The 20,802-nt window shown below is 37.2% G+C and overlaps 1 protein-coding gene and 1 long non-coding RNA gene across 3 annotated transcripts in view; one reads left to right on the forward strand and one right to left on the reverse strand.

Annotated features, from left to right (window-relative positions):
* Positions 1 to 7,214, forward strand: part of LOC148125647 (uncharacterized) — a 63,075-nt gene extending 55,861 nt beyond the window's left edge. Inside the window, exon 3 of the long non-coding RNA XR_015743898.1 lies at positions 6,369 to 7,214. This is a non-coding gene — a long non-coding RNA (uncharacterized LOC148125647). The remainder of the gene's footprint in view (positions 1 to 6,368) is intronic.
* On the reverse strand, positions 261 to 20,286 carry MCM5 (minichromosome maintenance complex component 5). Of its 2 annotated transcripts, none has more exons than XM_026695551.2 (17): positions 20,135 to 20,286; positions 19,148 to 19,323; positions 18,828 to 18,954; positions 18,251 to 18,379; positions 16,620 to 16,792; positions 15,609 to 15,764; positions 15,073 to 15,239; positions 14,469 to 14,640; positions 13,295 to 13,406; positions 12,237 to 12,380; positions 11,147 to 11,212; positions 9,888 to 10,064; positions 9,058 to 9,170; positions 8,168 to 8,296; positions 6,011 to 6,153; positions 5,235 to 5,362; positions 261 to 3,852 (listed from the first exon to the last, which is right to left on the reverse strand). In XM_026695551.2, the coding sequence occupies exons 2-17, from the start codon at positions 19,312 to 19,314 to the stop codon at positions 3,751 to 3,753; spliced, it is 2,205 nt and encodes a 734-aa protein (XP_026551336.1). In that variant the 5' UTR covers positions 19,315 to 19,323; positions 20,135 to 20,286; the 3' UTR covers positions 261 to 3,750. The 2 variants fall into 2 exon arrangements, with proteins under 2 accessions (XP_026551336.1, XP_087790982.1); XM_087934856.1 differs by having other exon boundaries at positions 20,139 to 20,254.
* Positions 20,287 to 20,802: the final 516 nt, after the last annotated feature.

Raw genomic sequence — 20,802 nt, forward strand, 5'->3', positions numbered from 1 at the left:
TTGGATTTGAAAGGGGGATCACACAACCTTTAGTTTGATTAATAAATATAAAATGCATCATAATTTTTTTAGAACAAGTACTGGCAACAGCAGAATGGGAAACAGGCAATAACAGTTAAATATAATTGTTAAGAAACTGCCACACCCATCACAGATCAGCCAAACTGTATGCTCCTGTAGCTGCAGGACAAGCCTGGTCTATCTGCAGTGCTCAGTCAGCATCATTTCACTCAGGAGGAAAAAGCACAGGGCAAGCTGTCTCTTCATCAGCGAGTTATTCTTCCCTTTTATTTTTTTTGTAAATTTTATTTGAGTTTTCACAAAGAGAAAAAAAATACAAATAAAACATCTTTTTTGAAAGCAGCATAATCCCGGGTTACATTTCTTTGTACAGACACAAATTCAGGTTCATGCTCATTTTTATATTCTATTCCATATCTTACTACTATTTTACATTGTCTGCATAGCTTCTCCCCTCTTTTAATTTTCTCAATTTTATTTTAATTATCTCATCTCAATTCAAATCATTGTATTTATATTTTTTGTCTGTCCTGTTTCACTTATCTATTATCTTTTCTCATTAAACAAAATTTCTCCTGTAGTTACTGATTGGAGTATGACGCCTTTATATCTTTCCCCTAAAGTTATAACACTCAATATAATACATAACTTCCATTCGGATTCTGCTTGGTACATTCTTAAAATACACACTGTATTCTTAAAAAAAGAAAAAAAAATTATAAATGTATATAATTAAAACATTCCATTCCAATTCAGTTCTATCATTAACATTAATATTCATTAAAGTCTTAACATCTTTAACATTACTTTTCAATTAAATATCATACTTCTATGGGAACAATTATAAGCTTTCCATAGTTAATTCCCCCCTTCACTTATATTTTATAAAACATTAATTAAAATGTTCCCGTTCCTTCCTAATTCAATTTTCTCATTTATTTTATTTCACTTATTTTATTCAAACATTTCACTAAATTTTTATTTTTATTTTCTTTGCTTGTTTTTTTAAGTCTTAAATTCTCCATTCTCTTTCCCCACTTTCCTTTTTCTTCCCCACATAGAATTACTTGTTCATTAAAGATGGCTTCTTCTTTGTCCCAGTCTTCTTGTTTTGCAGTCTTTTCTTGTTGTTTCTCATAGTTCCAAATCTCCATTTCTAAGAATTGAAAGACAAAGCCAAAAGAACCCTTCCCTTCTTGTGCACCTTCTTTGTACTTTTTAAGTTCCATTTTCAATTCATCCAGAAGTGGTGCCATTGTATAAATTTTTAAACAACCACCCAATTGATTTTAGTCATTCAAATATAATAACAAAAAATCCAAAGATCACCAAATAATCCAAATACACGCAAGCTGTTTCTTTTTTGCTTTTTTCACTTTCTCTTCCTGGGGTTACTATTTAGTTGCAAAGTTTCAGTTAAAGTGTATCTTTTAGAAGTCTTGTTGAAGTTTTACTTTAGATTCTTTTTAATTCCAGGCAGTCTCCTCCCTCTTCCAGATCCTGCCCTTATTCTTTTTCTCTCCCTTCCTGCTTATGAAAAAGAAAGTTTTTAATGTCCAGAAATCTTTATTATCCCTTTGGCTTTTTTTTTTTTTTTTCAGCTTAATTGCCTATTGATGTCAAAGCAGATTTTTCCGATTTCTTATTTAAGTCTCTTAGTTGTCAGTATAGGGAAGGAGATTCACTTTCCTTCGCTGCTTCCAACTCTTCTTTGGGAGCGAAGTTATTTTTTTGTAAGTTTAAATTCCAGGGTACCTTGGTTACCTTTATTATGGTAAAGTAATGAACTTTCACTTTGTTTATGAAGCCAGCAGATTTTGAATTTCTAGCACCCTCTACTGGCTGCTGAAATTAGAGCGAGAGAAAGTTGTTAAAGTTGCACAGCAAAAGGCCAGCAGCTCAAAATTGGAGAAAACCACCTTTCTGGCTATTCTCCCATCAAACAGCAACCCCCTACATAACTTTATTATTTACACACACACAAAACAGAATCAACCTATGAAAATGACGTGTGTATAATTGTACTTACAAGCAAGAAAATACAAGCATGAGAGGGTGAAATAAAGATTCACCTCTGAATTTCCATATGGAAGCCATATTGCTCATTTTGCAAAAAGGTGAACCATTTTTGGAGCACTAATAATTTGCAAACAAAACAAAACCAAAATCCCAAACAGAGGGCAGTTTCCTAAAACTGGTAGCGATGCACAGAATTCAAGACAGGGTAATCCATTGAGATACACCATGATTTTAACACACACTTGATTAAGCAACTATGGTTTGGTTCACAGACTAAGGCTGAGTGAGTCTTTAAAATATATGTTTTGAAACACCTGGGAGTACGCACAAAGCTTTCCATTTTGAACTGTTCAACACCTGTATCTTTGTTCCATCCTTGGAATTTTATTGTATATGAACTTTCCAAAACAGTATCCAAGAGTCCAAGCTGGAAAGTTGAGGCTGCTTGAATGAAAGAGATACTTGGTATGTACTGCAGAGATTCTGAAATGCTCTTACACTGGCTTTGCACAGTTCTAATAAACAGTTTAAAAACAAGAGAAAATATGTGGCTTTGTAGAGTTCATTCATGAGTGAAATGGATCTTTCCTAACTGCAAATCTTCCTACAGGGTTGCAGACAGAAATAGTTTGCATCAGTTAGTAAAAACTATTAGTACAAACAACTTTAAGGCATCATCAAGCCTTCAAATAGCTGTGTCAACTATCTTCACACTGGTTTGTTATTTTTAGAATGCAGTGCTGCTGTTTTAGCTATTTTATTGTTAAATATTAGCAAACATGATCAAACATTTATGCAATTTCTCCAATGAAGTATTTATTGCTTTATGCACTCTTGTGGAAAGTATGATTTAACATGTAATAAAATCAAAATAAAATGAAATTGCAGTGGGCTTTTTGGGATCATAACTAAAGGAGGGACATTTCCACTATATGGTGGGATTATGCATGGTCACTGTCTTGCCCCAAGGCATCCTCATCCTGCTTGGACTTTGAAAGGGCAAAGGAAGAAAAAAAAATGCAGCTATACTTTTGACTCTTGAGGTAAGATTCTTAACTCACATATTCAAGGAAAGAGTGATGGTGGAAGTAACTTCCTTCAGCGACAGATCTTTCTACCTATTTGTTTTCTGATCTCCACCACTCTTGCTCAGCTAATTGCTATTGAAGTATCGCACCCTAAGTACAAAAGTCAAGTTGTGTACACATGCCTTTGGACTCTTAACTTGAGAAGTTTTCTGTATGTTCTTTGTTTTCCTTGGTTCTCTATCACTGACCACAATGACAGTCACAAGAGATCAGAATATAATTTTACTACACCAAGCAATGAGGCTTTCATCAGAGGGAGCAGTTAGCAGAAACACATTAGAGAAAATTAGCTCTGTACTGCTTAACAGCTTTATCTTACCTCACACCCTTAACAGAACACTTATTTGTTACAGACATGTTACATTACATTAAAAAAAGGTTTTAATATTGTAACAAAATATCAAGGTGACATTTTACAGGAAAATTGCAACAAATAAGAGCAAGAGCTATTATTATGCTGTCTCCATTTTGACCTCCCTGAATAGGACAATACTCCAGTTTATTTTTCTTTGGACTGAAAGATGTGTTGCAGTTGTTAAATGTAAGAAAACAGTAGCAAAAATTTAGTTCCAATTACATGGAGAATGAATCTATTTTAACATTCTAGGAGACGTACAGTATGTTACTTGATGCGATAAAGGACTTTGCGTTGCAGGCGATGCTGGATCTCACCACGCCGCATCATAAGCTGTAGCACCCTGTAGATGGCGTGCTCAGGATATTTCTGAGAGGGAAAGAAAAAGGAAAAATACATTTTGTGAAAACATGCCTAAATGTAACAATGAAACTTGAAGGAGAATGATGGACAAGTTATGGTGCTAAACTGGAGAATTAACATTGAATTTCTGTATTAAGCAAAAAAGACAGCTTCATTTTCACCTACATAGTGTATTAAGCACAGTAGATTTGTCTTTTAGGGACTATTCCAAGTACTTCTCAATTTCTGTCCTTAATTGAGCCTGGAATTATGGTTGTAAGTTATGCTGGTCATTAAGATCATCATGTGACCCATTTTTTTCATGGCAGTCATTAAGCAATTGTCTGCAGTGGGTGTTTTTTTGCTGGAAAGTGGATGTAAATGCTGGTTTCCAGCAAAAAAACATAAATCATGGTCACCTGATTGTGGGATGCCACAAGGAGTCATAAATGTGGGCTTGTTTGCCAAGGACCCAAATATAATCATTTCACTGCAGTGGGGAGAGTCCAACTGTCAGAAGTTTAAATCTGGGTCATAAATACTTTTGGGGGGATCTGTCATAACTTCGAATTGCCTTTAAGGGACCAGTTGCAAATCAAAGGCTCCCCATATCTTTCCCAACATGAAAGTACATCAACTTCTACACAAAGGGAGACCTAGTTCTCCTTCTATGGTATTAAATCACCTATTGAGAGGAAGTGAAAATTCTGTGCACTCCCACCTATATCCCTGATCCCTTTGCATCCTCCATCTAAATGTGTGGAAGTCCAATTCTCAAAATCCTTGGGTCAAAGGACAGGAAAAGCTGTTCTAGAATAGTGATGAATAAACATTATGGTGGGCTGAAGCCAGTGGTGGGATTCAATTTTTTTTACTACTGGTTCTTTGGACATGGCTTGGTGGGAGTGGCAGGGGAAGGATATGGTAAAATCACCATTCCTGGGGGAAGGTTGCTGCAAAATCCATTCCCTCACCACCCCACCCCACTAACCTGCTTTCCAGTTCCATTCTCCTATGCAGGGCAACAAAAGAAGACCCAGACGATCAGCTGGGACTCAGGGGGAGGGGGCAGAGAATAGATGGGGCGGGACCAGTCAGAGGTGGTATTTGCCGGTTTTCTGAACTACTCAAAATTTCCACTACTTGTTCTCCAGAACTGGTCAGAACCTGCTGAATACCACCTCTGGTTGAAGCACACTTCCTTCTACTAAAACTAATTAGGCCTGCACATCTTGCAACTTGGCCAGACACACATTCTAGCACACATTCTAGGGGTTCCGTATCTTCTTGATAAAGTGCGCATAAACCTCTTCATTCATGGTACTTTCACTGGACTGCAAATACAGGTGATTTGTCAACAGGTGAGAGAGCACTTCCAACTGCCTCTCTTTCTCTCTCAGGTAACTTACTTGCTTCACAAAATCCTGGATAATGCTGTGTTCAGATACTTGGGAGCCAATGGCAAAGCGACGCTTGAGCTGTTTCTCAATGCGAGACAGCATCTCTTGGTCTTCCTGAGTAGTGAAGCCTTCTACTCCTACAGAGAGGATATATTGTAATTAACATGAGGCATACATTACTTTATAAATTGTTCACGTCTTTGATATCTGATCTAGTCAAAATTAACAATACATTTTGTATCAGTATGAGTTGTTCTGTTGGATTTCATCAGTTTAAATACACCTGAATTTAATACAATTGAATACAAGTTCATAGTTTATTTTTTTTGTCACCTAAGAGTTCCTTTATTAAACTCAATCAGATATAATTACATGTTTAGCATATTAGTGTGTCTACGCCTTTTCATATATATTACTACAACTTTTTCCTTACAGCAATGCTTAAGGAAAATAAAATATTGCAGATGGAGATGACAGCAAAGAAATTAAATTTATTTACATCATTTACACACCACCTCAATTGTACTCAGGCTCTTAGCAGCCAACAAAAATCACAGCAGAAGAAATATTTGAGAAAAATACTTTGTATCTCATTCTTATACTCCTATATACTCCAAAATTGAATTCATAATCTTAATTTTTCAAAGTCCAGCAGCCTGAATGCTGAAAAAAAATCAGCAATTACCATTACCTTTCAGAGCCAAATTATCAACACATGTAATCTCTGGTCAATTCACTCTCTAGTACTGCACAAGCAACATGTATTTCCTTGGTGAAACTCAGACCTGAAAGGTTGCCTGACAAAGCAGCATCAAGTGTAGACACCTGGAAGAGCCTCAAGGCTTCTTCAACGTCTGCCTCAGTAGCAAAAGGTTGGAGCTTCATCTTACTGAGGGATTCTGCTATTCGCACCACGGCCTCCAGCTGCCTGCATGGAATGAATGAAAAAGCTTCATTAAAATAATATAAAAGAAATGGAAGAAATAACCATGAGAAGTCTTCAAAAACATAAAAGAAAAAAGAAAAAAGGTGAAGCACTAAATCAATAGAAATATTAACCGGAAATTACATTTGGCCAAGGATCAATTCAGCATGTCTATTCAAACTCAATATTCTTCTTTATTCTCTTTTTCTTCATCTTAGGAAATAATCCCAACTTCCTGAATCAAGGCAAAGTAAACATCCTATTTACTTTGGATTTTATATGCACTTTTACTAACTGTCAGTGCAATGCAGGCCTTATAAGTGCTGAAAGAAGACAATATTTTGGGGAAAATATTACAATAAAATATTGATCATAATGTAAGCTCAAGTTCTCACTGTATTCAACTTTCCAGTGATAATGTGTATCCAGACATTGCAAGATGCATCAGATGGGCAGGCCTCAAGTTCATCAAGGTTTATGCCTTTTAATAACATTTGTTAGTCTGAAAAGTTGCACCCAGACGTTCTGATTTATACGTAACTAGGAGCATGCATGAGATTGCAAAAATCTTCTGAACCTGGAATAAATTGTCCCATTCTGATGGTTCTGCATTAACTGATTCCAGATGAAACAGAACAGAAATGAGTAGAGCAAGGCTATTATGTGTATCCCCATCTTCTCTCAGCAAATTTTAATGTGATCTATCCCCACTGGTCCATTCATCCTGATATTCCCATTGCAAAATTCTAACCTAGTATAGAGCAGTGGTTCTTAACTTGGGCGATATCGCCCCCCAGGGGGCAATTTCATTTTTCAGGGGAGTGATGGAACAAAAAGGGGCGATGCAGGGGTGAAGGAACAGAAGGGGGGTGATATGGGGGCAATGGAGCAAGAAGTTTTGGGGACACTTTTAAGACTTTTTTCATACAGTGAACAGCTGTATATCTATCGTACAAAAACATCAGATAGCTCGCTATTAGTGGATTGAACTGTGTTTTACAATGTTCTCTAAAAATTTTCTTTGTGTCTTTTTAACCCTTTTTACAGTGTGCATGAATATATTATTTTCTTCGAATCTTAATTTAGTTTCAGAGTTTTCATCTTGAAATTCTTAGTGGTTTGTCTTAAAATTCACTTGTAATTAAAACATTAAATGTTACTGTTTTTTTCGGGCATTTCATTTTCTTATATGCACTTTTACTATCAGTGCAATGCAGGCCTTACAAGTGCTAAAAGATGACAATATTTTTGGAAAAATATTACAATAAAATATTGCTCATAATGTTAGCTTTTGTTTTCAGTGGTCATTGCATTTAAGTGTCTTGAATAAATAAGATAATAATGAAATACTTGTATCACAAAGTTTGGGAGTAAAGTGACGGATGGCATCAGAATTTTTCACACAGTTGAGATATGGGAAAAAGACTGGAAATAAATTATTTGCATCAATATGTCCTGATGACAATTTTAAAGAAAATAAAAAACGTGTTTGCATAAATTGAAGAATTATTTCCCTGTGTTGTGTTTGACAGGTTATGTTGGGGGAGGGGGGTGATGATAACTTCCTCAATGGCTCAAGGGGGCGATTCTTTCAAAAAGGTTAAGAACCACTGGTATCGCCCATCATACCTCCTCTCCATCTTCCCAGTATCTTTCGCTCATCCTCCCAGCTGCCAACATTCTTAACTTTCTCTGCTCTCCACATACCAAAACAATTCCTATACAAATCAAAACATTCCTAGTTTGCTATCTGGACAGGCCAATTTCCCCCTCTATCCCCAGACGTGCAAGTTTCGGTTCAGTCATTGATCGAACCAGCTTTTTGTGCATGGAACAGTTTGCGCACAGAAGACTTTGCATATCCTTATGTGTATTTATTGGCTAGACATCTATCCTGAAAAATAACACGAACCTTTTTGTCTAATGACACACTTGAGAGAATCAGAAACTGTATAGGGGGACTAAATAACTGTTATTTAGTTCCTCACCTGAAACCCAGATACATACTTCCCCTTACCTTACTGTAATGGGAATGTTGGAACGACGGTCGCTTTCTCGTTCATGTTCACGGGCACCACTGCGCATAAGGATATAGCGGTTCTTCAATTTCTCTGCAGCTTCTGCAGAGAGACGAGGACCACATTTCCTACAGGAACAAATAAAAATCTTAACACACACACACACACACACACACACATTCATACATACACATAAATACAAGATCATTTTGTCTCACCAAATTTTTAATTCTTATGGCACGGTCACAAACCAAATTTGTAAACGCTAGCAAGTAATAATATAATTCAGTATGTTGTTAATAAACCACTTTCACTGTGACTTCTTAAACAAACCACTGTTAGGACACCTTAATATATGAACTTAGTTTCCAGGCTGCTCAATTTATGAAATGAAAGTGGATGTTCTAAAGCAGGGGTGTCAAAACTCGTGGCCCGCGGCTGGATGCATCACCTGCTGGTTCCACCCCCGGCCTGGTTTAGCGAAGGGGGAAAAAGTCCTGATATGTCATGTGATACTGCAGCGACGAAGCCAGTTTGACACTCCTGTTCTAAAGTGATTTCCTAATGATATGCCTTTTCTTCTCTAGTATCTTCTGGAAACTTATAGCATCATGAAACATATTAATAGTTGAGTGGGCTTCTCTTCTACACTCCTTAATGTGGAATGCTACATTAGGGGCTCTTGAGGGAAGGCATCTTTGCTGCTGAAATGTCACCCTGGCCCTCGAGCCAGAGTGAAGGAAATTTTTTGATTGTGCTTCAGCACTGAGCTGAAGATCTTTTGAATCTCTAGAACCAAAGCAAAACCTAGTTTTTATTAATCTGAAGCATGCTTGAAAGGTTTCCACCACTCTTTCCATATAATTACAGCTACAGTCGTCTTACTCACGCTCTGCAGTAGGCAATCAGCTTCTTCAGTTTATGTAGCTCAATCTCACCCTCGACTGCCTGTGTCTGGGTTAAGGCACTTACATGTAGCGACATCACATGCTTGGCCAGGGTCTAGGGAACAACAAATAACAAATTAACTAGAAGGAAAAAAAAAACACTGAAACTCTCTTCTGCATTTACTATTAGTACAGCGGCTTTATTACTTCTTCGTGCTAACTTTTTTGAAGCCTGAAAGAGATCTGCCATTACCATTCTTTTAGAAAAGCACTGACTGCTCTTTTTATGTAGTAAAGGGTTATTATACCGTATTCCACCCTTTTATATAATCTTTGGAGAGCAATTTAGGGTATGTTTATACAACACATAAATAGGCAATCAAACTTTATTGGACTCATTCATATGTAGTCACTATATCATGTGAACATAGAAGAATTGATTAAATGGATTACGGTTACGCTAATCTTGAGTAAGTGTAACATGAAAGCACAGTCTATAAGTCTTGTAGAATTTTTACAATACTTTCCAGGGTAGAGATAACATTTGAATACTATAGGACATAAATTTGCAAAATACTTTCTACCTTCTGAATGCTAGCTTTGTTTTTTGTTTTATAAGGAAGTGTAAAATACTGGCTAAATTCTCTAGAGCGGTTAGAGTAAAGAATTGCACTCCTTATCTAACCCTTCTTTTTGAAGTATTCTGTTATTTAAAAGAAATGAAATATAGGCTTTCACAAAATCAAGTCTTTGTGCCATTGTTTCTACAATTAAAAAATAAATAAATCCCACACCTTCTCCCACATTGTACTGGGCTATTCAAACAACCCACCATGTCTCTTTCCTCATTGTGCTCATCTTTGACAATGAAGATCATATCAAATCGGGACAGAATGGTGGGCATGAAGTCTATATTCTCGTCTCCTTTAGTTTCATCCCAGCGTCCAAACACGGAGTTTGCAGCCGCTAACACAGAACAGCGTGAATTTAGGGTAGTGGTGATACCAGCCTGCACGATTGCACAAAGGAAAAAACTGTATTAACCAGCATGTAGTACAGTCAAAATGATGGGACTTATGCAAGTTCTTACGGTACTGGGCCTACAGTTAAAAAAACTGAAATTTAAGAGTAAGATGTAAATCAGCCTGGAACATTTCCCCCATCATGTTCCAGTAAAAAAATGTGTAATAATCTATAACCGATGGCCCACAGTGAGGCGCTCTTAACTCTCTATACAAAAGCTGAACCAATTTAATTATTGACAGGGTTAGGGACCAAACCTTAAGCCTCTGTAAAACAGTAAAAATACTCACTTCCTACTTTAAATTTTTGTGTTAAATTTTTGTTTTACCGACAAAGAAAAAAAGGAAGCAGTATGCCCCACCCCATAATTGGATAGATCAGGTTGTCCTGATAGACTGGTCCCACTGGGAAAAAAACTTCCTACTTTAAAGTTTACAACACGAAAAAGAATAAAAATATTCTTCTGTGCCCACTGTCGCAACCGCATAATGTTACCGTTATGCTCATTGTGGTCTTGGACAGGGTGCAAAGGAAAAATGAAGCCCTTGGCACCAAAAATGCTATTCAGTCCTGATAAAGAAGAATGAGCTCGATCTCATTTGATATTTTAAGGCTGGCCTGAACAGCCCCCAGCCTATTGGCTAAATAAAGCCTTCAAACCTACTGATATGACCCACTGGCTTCTCTCCTAACTTCATTTTTTCTGATAAAAAATCTTTTGATCTTCAGTTCCTTTGAGTATTTTTCACTTGCAAAGTTTTACAGTTATTTTCAAATAAGATCAACAGAGAATCTGCAATGGAGAGGATTTCCAGAAGCTTTTTTAAATGCATAAAAGACTTCAGGCAAATAAGTCAGCAAAATAGTCCATTTTTCATGCTTTGGGGTCACCTACTTGCTACTGTACATTCCATTCCACATACCCCCTTGCAATTTATCCAGAGTCAATTTCATCCTTCAATAAATAGTCCTTGGTTTAAAGCCATACTCATTTGTCAATGAACGGGAGAAAATGCACCGAAAAAAGTAACTGTGAAGTTTTCTCAGAAGCTGGTATGGTAAGTTCACCTTGGCAATGGAGATGGTCTGCTGCTCCATAGCTTCATGGATGGCCACTCTATCATCTTCACGCATCTTTTTCAAAGAAGGGGGAAAACAGGCCAAATTATCATATACAGGAGAAACCATTTTGTTAAAAGTTTTGAAATAATATTCAAAGCAATAGTCAATTATGTGTTCTTTTATGAAAGCTGGTATTCATAGTAAAGTTGGTAGCTCACTTTCATCACAAATTAAATGAATACATTTTTGAGCTTAAGCTGGTTTGGAGTTTCTTGAATTACAGAAGTTTTACTATTCTCCATTTTTTAAATGAATGCATATATTTATATAAAGCTCCCTTCTTAATGTGACTTGAAGTTAATATGCATAGTCCTAGACTTATCACCATAATTCTGAGCTCAAATACAATCATAAATCATAGTGATTGTCAAATGGGTCACCATGTGACCACATCTGATTTTACGACCATTTTTTGGCAGTTGTTAAGCAAACATCATGGTCATTAACAAATCCTTTATACACAGTGGACATTTTTTGTTGGAAACCAAGGTAAATGCCAGAAAGTGGCATAAAATATGACCACAGGATATTGCAAATGCCCATAAATGTGAGCCAATTGCCAAGCACCCAAAACGTGATCACCCAACCATGGAGGTGCAGATGTGCATGACTGTTGGAACTTAAAAACTGGGTTATAAGTAGCATTGGGGAGGAGTCCATTGTAACTTTGAACTATTGTTAATGACTGCCCCAAAGGTGTTTTGTTTTTTTTCAAGAGGCAACTGGATGTTCTGGTTTTTCTTTGAAGACGTTTCGCTTCTCATCCAAGAAGCTTCTTCAGCTCCGACTGGATGAGAAGTGGAATGTCTTCAAAGAAAAACCAAGAAAGTCCAGCTGCCTCTTGAAAAAGCACTTCTGGGCAACCATGACCTGGATGACTGAGAATCTCCATAGACATTTGCTCAGTGACTGGTTGTTAAGCAAGAACCAACTGTATTCCAATCTTAAAGCCCAATCAAAACACATACACATACCCCACACACATTTCTTGGTGGTTATACAACAGAGGTTTTTTTGCTAACCCTTCCGTCTGTACCTTGTCAAACTCGTCAATGCAAACCACTCCTCCATCAGCCAAGACCATGGCTCCACCTTCTACAAAGAAGCTCCGTGTAGCTGCATCTCTAATCACTGAGGCAGTCAGACCAGCTGCACTGCTGCCTTTGCCTGAAGTATAGACCTGAAAGAGGGAGAAAGGAGACCATGTAATGCTACTCAAATATTTCACAGGCCAGAATTTCTGCTTGATAGCAAAAGGAGAAAAAAGTTGTTATTTCTGAAATGGCTTCCCATTTAAACTGCTCCATTAATGTGGAATGTGCCTTTCTATAACTTAAATTTATACTCTGAAGCATAGTTCAGATCTTGACTTACTTCTAAGTGAAAATTGTGGATTTGTAGATTCATGCTGCCTTTTTATGTATAACTCATGATGATGAGCATAATTAATTTGCTATGTCCTACTTTCCCCACAATAACCGTATGAGCAGGGGTGGGCTGAGAGTGATACACCCCAAATCACCTAACCAATTTTCATACCTAACAGAAGACTGGAATGCAGTCTCCTGGTTTCTTGGTCAGTCCCTTAACCACTACATCAAACTAGCTCACTATGTAACATCCCTGTCTGTGCTTTTTACTGTTTAGGGCACTACAATTACAAAGGCCTCGAGCTCCCACAATAGCCAAGTAGAAATTCTTGGCTTAAAAATAAAATGTATTAAGGACTCTACCTTCAACTCTTCATTCCCCTGGTACTTGACATACATTATTAGTCTTTGATCACTCAGCTCTAAGTAGTAACTTAGCCTGGATTGTTATCAACCTTAGAAACGCACCTTGCAATCAGCAATATTTCCCAAGTTTATCTTTTCATCCCTCACATCATACCACCCAATTTTCCATGTACAAGTCAACAAGCAGACTTCTTAAACAAGACAATCTCTAATATCAGCATTATTCAGAGTTTATGCAATAAAATAAAAAAAATAAGATGAATAAACTTTTAAACTAGTGGAATGACAATGTATAATTTAAGTAATTAAAATGATATGCCTATGGATCAGGTACACAACTGCCCTACAAGTTACTTACTCCTATCGGTGAACATCTTTCTACAAATTTTAACAGCTGAGACTTGGCAGTTCCGGGATCTCCCATCATGAGCAAATTAATATCCCCTCTACGAGTTAACCCATCTGGAAGTCTGTAAATTGAGAGAAACTGATCAGAAACTGAATATAAACTGTTTGTTAGAAAGTTCCTCCTATTAAATTAAAATATCGCTGAACTGACTAGGAAGCAGCTGGGGTAATTATTTGCAATAGACATTCTGCACTCCTTAACATTTTATTAATCCCTAAATATCAAACAAGTCTGAACACAAATTAGATCTGCTGAGATTTTTCTCACAGAGATATCTATCTGATTCCAACTAGGTATGCTTTCGTCCAGCACTCTACAAGTTGAAACAGCAGAGGTGAATCCTCAACTGATGCTGATCCTAACAACTCATAGAAAGAGAAGTAGGAGATTCACTTCAGAAACATCTAGGTCACAGAATTACTTGTGTATTACAGAATAATGTTTATCATTCTATCCAACAAGCTTTCATTGTCTAGCTCAGTGGTTCTCAAAGGATGGTCTCGATACCCTGGAAGTTCAGAGACCCATCATGTGGTTTACAAAGTCAAATAAAATGTTGAAATTTTTCAATTTTAATTTCTAATATAGTAAATACCAATTGTTATAACCCACATAAACCAATGTTATTTTTGAAAAATTAGTTTTAAGAAAGTTAAGGGATCCTGAGACCAAAATCTTAGAGAAGCTGTAAGTTTAAAAAAAGATTCTGGTGCTTATTCAATCATGCTGATGCACCTTTCTCTGCAAGACTATTTTGGTTCCATCTGTCAACAATAATTACTCACATTTGCTATTTGAGATATTTTTTCCTTTAGAGGCTGTCTAAGAGTAGTTATTAAGAACATCAAAGCCCAAAGGGAATTGGAAATGGAGCAGAGGTAGCTATTCTTTTTCCCTTCCATTCTATTCAATAAAAGAAAATACCATGTAACAGATAGCTGCTCTTTCCTTTTCATGTACTGTTGGGTAAACAGCACTATTTTCTTTCCCAGGAATAGATATGATAAAAGTAAGGAAAATCTTAAGTAAATAAAATGGCTGCTTTACAGTAAGATAAAACAAAGATAAGCCTGTATGACTTTCTTTCCTTATGATACTCCGTTACCTCTCTTTTGCCAATTACCTCTTTCGAGAGCCTCCAAAAAGCATGCATGCAATCGCCTTCTTGATATCATTACTACCATAAATGGAAGGAGCAATGCTTTTGGCAATCATATCATAAATATTAGGCATGGAAGTCAAATGTCGAAACTCCTCTTCTTCCTGAGGTGTCACTGAGCCACTGACACTGCGTCCTAGAGAAAAACAAATATTGAAAGGTGGAAGTAGTTTCTAATCACTGAGAAAGAGACAGCATATGCATGCCAAACCTAGTTTGCAGGGTTGTTCTGATATAATTCTAATAAATGCATACATCTTATGTAATACCTTATCAGTCATACTAACAAAGTACTATTGACATTAGACAGCATGACTATTTTGAGAAATTTCACCAATCATTTGTATTAAATAGTCTTAAGTCCCCATGTTAATATTGGTTTTAATCTGATAAGGACTACATTAGAAAGGTAGAATAGATAAGAGTTGGAGTCAGTAATTCTCAGGTCACAACAACACAAGTTCGCCTTTGACCAGCGTGTTCCCTAGTCAAAAGAACAGGAGAGCAAAAAAGTATGGGATGATTCAAAATCTCACATAAGACCCAGGCTTCCAAATTAAAGCTTTACCTGAGCCTTCGGTGTCTACTTGGATTCCCACCACCCGGATGTAGGAGCTCCTGATGCCAACTCCAACGTTGTTCCGGCTCTTGATCTTTGTGAGGCCTGCTTTTTTGATTGAGTAAACGCCTATGATGGTAGCTCTGTTTCCAGGGACAACTTTGTCACACAGATATCTGGAAAATTAAGAGCAAGGAAGGAAGGAAAAGCAATTTAAAATGGAACAAAAAGGATAACTCTTGAACCCTGTCTATGATTTTTGCTAATAGCAGGTGCTGCCAACTCACAAACACCTTGAGGACCACATAACATGGATAAGCACCACTAACAACTGTATTTATGCCCATATTTAGCTAATTCAGTTTTCCATTTTATGTACCGAAACAACCAAATTCTGTCTTAAGCATGAATATGAATGCACACAAGCATCTAAAAGTTTTAACCATGGATACAACATGGATACATATTTTGTTTGGGTTTTTCTACTTGACTGAGTCTCTTGTAACACCACAGTCCTATCCTGCTGAAGAATCCAGAGGCATCACCTGTCACAATAGAGTTGCATGTGTCGAGGCAATTCTCCATGAGGAACAGCGTCAGGAGACTCTTGAAGTTTTAGTGTCTGGAAATCCACACATTTACACTTGTCTGGGACAATGAAATATGGATCCAAAGGACATTTTGCTAGGTTAGTCTGTTCCCTGAAATGAAAAGAAAGACAGTGCAGGTAAAATGGGAACAGTTTTACTATTTTATAATGTCTGTCTTGATCATTCTAATGAGACTTTAGTGTTACAAATTTTGGAAAAACCAATACCATGGGTACCAAATTTGTCCAGTTATCTAAAATAAACTTTGAATCTGGATATCTCAGATGCAAATCTGAGATCCACATACCCACTAAACTTTAACCCAAATTCTTGCAGTTGTATTAAGAGTTGGCTAATTAAACAATACCAGCCACTTCACTGCTAGTGATGTAGTGTTCAATCTCATATTTCAACACTACACTGCATTCAAATGGAACTCTGTTTTGCATATTACCTTGTTTGGAAATTCAGAGCTCAATTTTTTATGAACTCAGTTTAGGTTTATTAAATACGTTTTAATCTTTCTGGGGTACAGGAAAACACTGTTTTTAATTGATCTGTGAAGACTTCAATTCAAATTACAGATTTTCTCCAAGAACTCCCCTCCCCCAAAAGCTCTATATAATCTTAACCAAACAAACATGTTCCAAATGTTTTTGCACTAGAACTCTCCCAAACCTTTACTAAGATGTTTGGGGCTAATAGGAATTAATCCAAATATCTGGATGGCATAAAATTTGCCCAACTTTGCCTTAAATGAAACAAATATAACAAAGGCTATAATCTTAGGCAAATTATTTGAGAATAATTCTAATGAAGCTTAATAGGGCATGCTAGTGAGAAAGTATATATAGGAATCCTCTGTAAACAAATGCAAAGCAACATAATCATGTGTGTCATAATCATATGTGTCTCACTCAAAAAGTAAATTTCACTAAAATCTGAAAGGAAATGCAACTTCCTTACGTGCTGCACTTCCGAGGAAGAGCATATCCTTCCAGGCCTGGACGTAAAGCTATGTTAGGTATTATATTTCGGCAAGTACGGCATTGGATGGTGATCCTGGTTGCTTTGGCTCTCACAGGAGTTGCAGCAATAATGATTCCCGGGATCTTCACCAAATGTGACATCTGTTCAGACTTCAAAACAAACAAGGAGAAATTACAACTGTTATGAAATCTGCAAAAGAAAAAATATATACCCAGAGCATCCAAAGATCCAGAAATCCAAATCTCTTTTCCACAGTCACTACAAGGTGTTCATAATATAATATTCCAATTTGTAGAAGACACAAAAATGCAGAATGAGGCATATAAAAGCATGTCATACATATACTTATTGCAACCCAAGAACATAGGGCTCTTATGTTCTACATTTAAATGAATTTCAGAATGAAATGTTCCGTTGAATCTGCTTTCTGAAGCTACAAGTTCCCTGTTTCCTACTGCAAAACACCTGCACTGCTTTATATTTCACTAAGGTTTCATCTGCATCCTCCTCCTGCAACATCTGGAATAGTCAGAAGATTCCGTGCATGCATAAAGGCCTCTTCCATGATGTCCAGTTAATTATTTTGGCATCTTCCAATTTTTTCAAAGGATTGTGAGGCACCTGGAGGCAATTAAATTGCCCTCACAAGAAATATGTGTGCATACTTATTGCAATTCATGACTAGGTACAACAAAGAAAATAAATATTAATTTTGTGGTACGAAGCATTTGATGAGATGAAAGTTGGCATTGAACTAGGTTTTAAGATTTTTATTCTGCCTTTAAAAGAAATTATAGGCAGCAAACATTCTTAATACTCCTTTCTTCTCCCCCTCCCCAGCTCTGTGAAGTGGGTTGGACTAAGAGAATGACTGGTCCAATGTCATCCAGCCAGTATTCTTGTCTAAGGTTGGACTAGAACTCATAGACTTCTAGTTTCTAGGGCAGCATCTTAACCACTACATCAAACTGTCCTTCCACAAAAATAAGATAGTTTTGATATAACTTTTCTTTCATATTTTAGAGTAAATGTAGATAACTACAAAGATTCCTTAAGGCAGCTATCAATATAAAGAAATTCTAAACAATAAATTGGAAAGAAAATTATACCTTATTGGCAAAATTAAGCTAATAGAGATTTCTATTACAACACTACAGCAATGCTGGCAAATGCAGAGGTAACCTTCATTAGCTCTACAAAACTGTAGTTCCAACAATTGAGTGAATCTTTAAAAAATAGCCTATTTTAAATTGAGCTGCTTCTCAACTTCAAATTTCTTGGAAACAGCATGGAAATGATTTGCCATTCGGTTCTTCCAGGGTTTTACCTCTCAAACTATGCTATGGTACAAACAGGGGTTTCTGCAGTGTATAATAAAAAAAAATTAAAGATGGTGGTCTTAAGTGCAATGCACATAAAAATTGGGTAGAGCTTTGATTACACCTTTGTGAGTGCCATTTTTATTTCTGTTTTACTATACCCTGAAGATATCTCTGGCTAAAGTTCTGCAGTTTCCTGGGACCTTTCTATTCAAACACTAAGCAGGTCTGACCCTGCTTAGCTTTATGAAACCAGCCACAGTTCATAAGGCTGAGGTTCTAACTTACCTTGAGATTTCGGATGTTGGAAGGATTGGAATCTGATCTGAGCATAACTTGAATATCCTGAAGAGTTTCTTCTCCTTTTGGCCGAGGACGTGTTACTTCATCAGCTACCTCTTTTGCAGCTTCTTCCAGCTAAGAAAGAAATGAAATTGTTTAAAATATAGAAAGAAAAGCAATCGCCTTTTCTTAAAGAAGGCCCCATTGGACAGAAATAGCTGAAAAGTAGTCTAATCATAGAACATTAAGTTTTAGTTAGAAAAATAATGATTGGAGTGAGAAGAAAATAATAGAGAATTCTGGAATAGGGCATAACTAGTTAATTATACCATGGAATATTTATACATAAAAAAGGCAGAAAGGGGATAGTTCAGTAATATAACACAGTCTTTACAGGCAGAAAGCCTCAGGAGTATTAGTCCACATTTCTAGCTGGGCAATAAAATATTCCAGTTTGAAACCCAGAAGAGTTGCTGTCATCAATATTAAGCTAGGTGGACCAGCAGTCTGAATCTCTACAAGGCATCATTCCATAATCTAACTGCAGCCTCCCACACATTTCTCCCATGTTCCATGTAGGTACCAGTTGAAGATGCTCCACAGGCTGCTTGCATATATAGTTCGACAGATCTCCATCAAAGCTTGCCAAATCTTCTATCTCCACCTCAATCCAATATTGTCCAACATTATAATGACGTTTGAGCTCATCTCTTTCAATATAGTGGGAGGGAAAAAAAGAGACCCATTAATATATTTATTGGAATAACATTCACAACTATGCACAAAGCTGCAGAACTTTAGGGCAAGTTATCTTATTCTGATATATTTACCAACACTTCAAAGGTATTTCAACTTAAAATGCTATAAACAACTGTTTTAAGTTTTCCAAAAGAGAAAGGGCACCTGTATTTGAAAGAGAAGCCAGTCCTGTCTGTTCCAGTACGATACTGTCTTAAAAACTCTTTGAAGCGTTTTTGCAGCTGGGACCTTTGAACTTGTCCTTCATCTGCAATTGGGTCTCCACCAAAGCTATCACTGTAGAAAATGCCAGGGTCATCAAAACCAGACATGATGATTCTCTGAAAAAAAAAAAAAAAAACAGAATGGAGCTGAAAGATATCAGTAAGATACATTACAAATATAGGTTTCACAACTTATATTAAGTCTAGAGTAGCAGGTAGCAGGTCAGCATTAAATTTAATCATTACAATTAAGCCAATGCTCCAGTTTAAAGTATCAGGGAAAACACATCTGAGCATGTGCAAAGTGTATGACTTTTACCGTACAGGTCTTATACAAGACAGCATCTTCTTTTGCATCATTTCCCCTTTTCTCTATGGCATATGGATAGTTTATGATTTTACTATTGCAAAGCAATAATTCCCAGTAATTATAATCAGAGCCACATGAAGAATGAGTTGCCTTGCAGCAAGATGGGCAACAAAATAGATAGAAAGGTAGGTAGATAAGAGATAGGTAGGTAGAGGCAGGTAGATAGATAGAAATAGACAGAGATACATAGGTAGATAGAGATAGATAGACGATGTAATTCAGCAATAGGACAAGAGCCTTGGGTTCCCTATAACTGACAACAGGAGATCTGTGTTTTTAAGCTGAAAAACTGCAGACAGGAATTGTCCTATTTTTGAAGAGCACATTATAACCAGCCAACTTTGATGCAATCGACCCAGCCATTTGTTCTCCAAGTTACCATCACAGTGGGGGAGGATGGGAGTCGTGCAAAAGTTGACTTTGGGATATACAAGAAATGCTTGGAGGAACATTGTTTTAGAAATGAGCACCGCCTCTCCTGAACAGACCAAGATCCGACCCAAAGGCATACAAGCAGATACCGCTCTAACGCGCGCCCCTGACCCCAGCGCCCCTCACCTGCCTTTGCAGCCGTAGAGAGAGAAAAACCCCTCGCAGAACGACTCGCTCGCTAGAACTCTGGGGACGTTTTCGCGGCAAAAAGTAATGAAAAAAAATTATGGATTCGCCGGCAGTCACGCTTTGCGCGCTGTCATTGGCTCAAGGGCAGCAGAACGTGTGGCGATTGGCTAAAAACTCTGTCCTTTAAACTCATTCTTTAAGGGCGCGAGAGAACGGCGGCAGCAAGCGCCGAAAGCGATTGGAGGCGACCTAAATCAGGTCCCGCCTCTTTAACCAACTTTTCCTTTACCGAATTGGTTAGCCCTCCGCTAGCCAGAGGAAGTTTTTTTGGCGCCAAAACTTATTGCTTGCAGCGGAAAAGGGAAGGAAGGTTTAAAATGGCGCCTGTGCCTCGAAATGGGAGAGATTCGGCTCTTTTCGCGAAATTCGCCATCGCGTTCGCATGTAGATTTGTTACCTTCATAACCATGGAAGAAGGTCGTCCTACAAATAAAACTTGTCTTTTCCAAGCCAGAAAATATGAGAAGATACATCCGTTGATTTTGTTTTGTCACTACCGTAAAGCAAGAGGGGTGTGTGCGTGTAAAATATTTAAAGCAGAATTTGATGTATCTGCCATATGTTAGAGTTAGACTAATATTTAAAAGCATAAAAATAATGCAAAA

This window comes from Pseudonaja textilis, chromosome 5, assembly GCF_049901715.1.
Source record: "Pseudonaja textilis isolate UNSWEBS1 chromosome 5, rPseTex1.2, whole genome shotgun sequence".
Classification (NCBI taxonomy): domain Eukaryota; kingdom Metazoa; phylum Chordata; class Lepidosauria; order Squamata; family Elapidae; genus Pseudonaja; species Pseudonaja textilis.

Coding starts and splice junctions, on each gene's coding strand:
- MCM5 (XM_026695551.2), bottom strand. CDS start 19,314: ATGTCTGGTTTTGATGACCCTGGCATTTTCTACAGTGATAGCTTTGGT. Junction 15,240..15,608: donor ATGCAACTCTATTGTGACAG/GTGATGCCTCTG, acceptor TTAATTTTCCAG/ATATCTGTGTGACAAAGTTG. Junction 10,065..11,146: donor AGACCATCTCCATTGCCAAG/GTGAACTTACCA, acceptor GCAATCGTGCAG/GCTGGTATCACCACTACCCT.